Raw genomic sequence first — 4,362 nt, 5'->3', positions numbered from 1 at the left:
GAGACCAAAAAGTACACAAAAATTCATTACACACTTATAATCTAAATTTCAATTGGAGAAGTCGCAAACTTTTTGCAGCACAAACAAAAATTCCAGGAAACCAAAAAGAAAAAGATAGTAAAGAAACATGAAGGATTTTAAGTACCTCATTTCTAGTTGAACCAAAACCACTCTCGTCAACCTCAAGGTCCAAATCTGTACAACAACGTCGTAATGATGACATTCGCAGCACCTGCTGCCTGGCTGCAAAGGAGCAGTTGCAACGCGGTTCTACAGTGGACGCGGGTTCGTCGGCACCCTCTTCTCCTTCTCCCTCCGTCGTGTTTTCTCCTCTCCTCTGCTTCGTTTTGTCTTTCTCTCGTCTTTCTCTCTCACCCTTAACCCTTCTTCGTCGCCGGAGGAAGTCTTTATTCTGCCAACGCCATCTATTCCATGCCAAATACTGCATTTCTGTCTCTGACCATCTCTTCTCATTGAAGAAACAAACATATATATGAGGATGAGAAAGAAACAATGATTTTTAAAGTGATAGACAGCTGGAAGTGGAACAAAATGGCTTTGAATTTGAACTTTATTGAACTCCCGCCCAATACTCTTTTATATTACAGAACTTTTAATTTAATTTTTATTATTTTATTAATTTTGTTGTTTTAACACTTGTCAAACATTTAGCTTATACACTTGTCATTGTATGAGACTCAACACTTGTCAAGTAAAGACCACAACTACATTCTTATTATATATTAATAAATTTCAAGAGCATTAAAATGCTATTATCTTGGAGTAACTTTTCCAAAAGCTTAACATTGCAATTATCTTATATTTTATTTCAATATTTGGCAAGACTGCAAGACTCGCACACAGAAAATATGACAAAATTAATGTGACTTCCCTGAAAGAAATCATCCGACCATTACAACAGATAATTGACATCCGGATAGTGTCTTCATTACTCTATAAGGCATCCAATATAAACCAATTGTTATTTCCGAATCTAGTACAAAAATTTCGTCAAGAGACAAATGAAAACGCATATAAATTACATGGTTCATCATTCCCTGGAAAAACATTATAATATAAAAACGGAGAACATAAATTTCATGAATCATTCAGCAACTAATTCAGGCGAACCCTTAGATTTCAGCCATGATTTAGCTGCTTCCAGTGTAGTCAAAAACCAGCCAGCCTTATCGGGAGCTTCGTGGAATGGAGCATTCAGTTCCTTCAAATGTGATTCGAATACATTCGCCAAACCTTTATCTGAATACTTGTGCTTTCCATGCCCAGTGTTAATTCCAAGCAGAGGTGGAAGTTCCTCTCCAGATTCCAAAACATCAGACAAATCTTTTATCCAGACATGAAATGCGGTCAGCGCGGCTCCAAGTGAGAGACTCTTTACATGCAACGACCACTGAGTTTGAGTTTTGGACTGTATTTCTGTATATATCTCGAGTGTCAAGCCCAGGTCAAGAAGCTCGCAAGCTCGGTCCAACAAATCCAGGTTGACACAGAGATCAATAAGAGAATTGCAAATGGCCTTCTTTACCGCATCAATAACTGAATTGAACAGTTCTGATGCTTCACTTCTAAAATCTCCCTCCTTCTGTTCCACCAAATATCTTACCACAGACCCGATCTTTGGATTAGCTTTCTCCAGACAATTTGCTAGCTTCCCAAGTTCTTCTTTTGGTGTTTGGGTCATAACATTCAGAAGACAACCACAGAAGCGATCATCTGGAGTGAGTCCCAAATCTAATAGTTGATTGAATGTCTTCACAACGTCATCCGTACGCTTGGCTTTTCCATAGCACTGGACAAGTGATGTCAGCACAAAAATAGTAGGCTCAAATCCAGATTCAACCATTTCGTTGTACGTATTTTCAGCCTGTGAAACCATCCCACTGCAAGAATATATGGTAATCAAGGATGAGAAGGTCCAACTATCGGGATTGCAAGTCCCAGAACTTTTCATATCTTCGTAAACTTCAAATGCTTCATCTATGTAGCCAACATCAGCACACATAGCTAGAAGGGTATTATAAAGAAGTGTATTCATCTCCAGCCCACTTTCCCTCATTTCCTTATAGACAATGAGTGCATCTTCGCAGAATCGTGCTCTGCCATAGGCTCGTATGAGAGATGCATAGGTCGCCCAAGTTGGTGAAAATCCATTGCTAGTCATCTCTTTATATATACTCTTGGCCTGCCATGGCCTCTTAGCTCTCCCCATGGCATCCAACAGAGTGTTATAGATAACCATGTTAGGCTTAACGCCAAGAACCTTCATTTCTTCATAGACATTTAAACACCCATCGTAATTTTTGGCCACACCATACATTCTAATCAATGTTGCAAAAGTCACGGTATCAATTCGCCACTTCTCTGTTCTGGCACGGTCATAGAGGCTCAAAGCCATGTCAATATTACCAGCTCGTCCATAAGCATCAATCATGGCCGAGTATGTAACTTCGTCGGGCTCACACCCAAAGGTGGGCATCTTTTCAAACCACTCAACAGCCTTATCAGGCAGAGAACACATCCTAGCACAGCTAATTATAGTTGAGAATGTAACATTATCAGGTTTGACCCCTCTCTGAAGCATTTCATCAAACAGCTTCTCCGCTCCATCCAAATCCTTACACTTCCTAAACACTTTGAGGGTCACATTGTAAAGAATCACCTCCCTAGACGGTCTAATCTTATTCTGAAAGTATTTGAGAACAAGAGGTGCGGTTTGGGAACTCACCATGTTATTGAGAACAATTACACCGTCCTGCTCCAAAACCTTATCCCCCAAGCTCTTGAGAATTTCAGAGACATCATGCTCAGTGGGGTTGCACGAGTCCAAAGAGTTTGCAATTTTAACAAGATTAGTGTACCTTGTATTATAAGACTTCTTCCGAAGCTGTTTGGCTCGGGAGCTTTTGGGGTTGACCCACACGTAATTCTTGGAGGAAGACGAGGATTTTTCAATTGGGTCCTCAAATTTGGAAACTTTTTCAATGTCAGCGTCTTCGGCTAGCTTCAGAACCGATTCCTGCAGCGAGACGCAGTTGGCGTGGAGAAAAGTTCTTGATTGAGAAGGCGTTAGCGGAGTGGAGGGTGGTTGAAAGGAGGAAGCAAAGTTTCGGACTTTGTGGTTGAATTTGAATGAAGAAGACGAAGAACCGATCGACGGTGAGAGAGAGTGGAGGGAAGGGGAGGAGCAAACATGGTAAGCCATTTTCGCCACTCTGAGTTGCTCAATCCACACACCTTCACACTTCACAGAGCCTTATCGCGCAATGGCGAAAACGATACAGCGTAATTTACCATCTTATCCTTTCCGATATCATGTATCTCTTGTGAATGTGCGGGATGGAAATGTCAATTCGTCTTGCTGAAATAATATCTTTCTTTTTCCTTTCTATTTTTCTAATCCCCTTCAATTCTGCCTGCTTAAAAAATACAAAAATAAAGAGGAAGAAAAGAAAAAGGAACTAACGCAATACTAAATTCTAAACATTATTTTATTTTACTTTAATTTTTTTTATATTTGATACCCGGATTCATGTAGTTCAATTCATGCACAATGGTTTGTTGGTTATGATTTCATCTTTCAGCAACTAAAAACCATTGAATTTAAGAGAAAATGTACCGATACTTTAATCAATGTTGTGTGTTAGTTTTTTAAATAAAGTTTAATAAGTATAAAAAATTTCAATAAAAAAATTATATAAAACTGTAATTAATAATTTAAATATTTTTTATTGATATGTTTGTCACTAGCACAGGATTTTTTTTGTTTATAAAATAAAATAATTAATTATTTTTTCAGAAAAAATTTTTTAGCTTTAACTACGCGTATACGATTTTTTTTTTTTTTTGTATTTAAGAACAAGTTTGCCGTACCCCGGCGAACTCTATAATTTATATAGAGTTCACCGCACCCCGTCATACTATATAAGTTGATGAGACCATTTTTTATTGTCATTTTCTTCATCTATTCTCTCTTTCAAATTTTTTCTGTTATTCTTTTCTGCCTTTTCGACATCCATAAAATTTAGTGTGGGCGATTTTCTCAATTCCAAGTTAGTAAATAAATAATGTATTTTGTTATCTTAAGTAGAATTCTTTGTTTTAGTGTTTACATGATAAAATTGTTAGGTGTAGATTCTTTATTGGTTAGAATAACAGATTTATTGTTTACATGTTAGTTAGTTAGATGTACTTTTAAGTGTTGTTATGTTGGGTAGATTATTTTACGTTACTGTTTTTTAGTATAGTTACTGTTTACTGTCTATAAACATATTAAAGAATATATAGGAAATCATGTTATTAGATAATTCAGTCAGAGCTATCAGATTGCGTTGTGAATTAGAA

At 37.3% G+C, this 4,362-nt stretch overlaps 1 protein-coding gene across 1 annotated transcript; it reads right to left on the bottom strand.

The window, feature by feature from the left end:
* Positions 1 to 926: 926 nt before the first annotated feature.
* Positions 927 to 3,456, bottom strand: LOC112722815 (pentatricopeptide repeat-containing protein At4g16390, chloroplastic). The gene has a single exon (XM_025773989.3). It carries the CDS (start codon positions 3,221 to 3,223, stop codon positions 1,106 to 1,108), a length of 2,118 nt encoding a protein of 705 aa, XP_025629774.1. The 5' UTR covers positions 3,224 to 3,456; the 3' UTR covers positions 927 to 1,105.
* Between the last annotated feature and the right edge of the window lie 906 nt (positions 3,457 to 4,362).

This window comes from Arachis hypogaea, chromosome 11, assembly GCF_003086295.3.
Source record: "Arachis hypogaea cultivar Tifrunner chromosome 11, arahy.Tifrunner.gnm2.J5K5, whole genome shotgun sequence".
NCBI classification, from domain to species: Eukaryota; Viridiplantae; Streptophyta; class Magnoliopsida; order Fabales; family Fabaceae; genus Arachis; species Arachis hypogaea.
This window is presented reverse-complemented; position numbering and strand designations above follow the sequence as displayed.

Bases quoted from the DNA above. Each gene is read 5' to 3' on its own strand.
- LOC112722815 (XM_025773989.3), bottom strand. From the start codon at position 3,223: ATGGCTTACCATGTTTGCTCCTCCCCTTCCCTCCACTCTCTCTCACCG.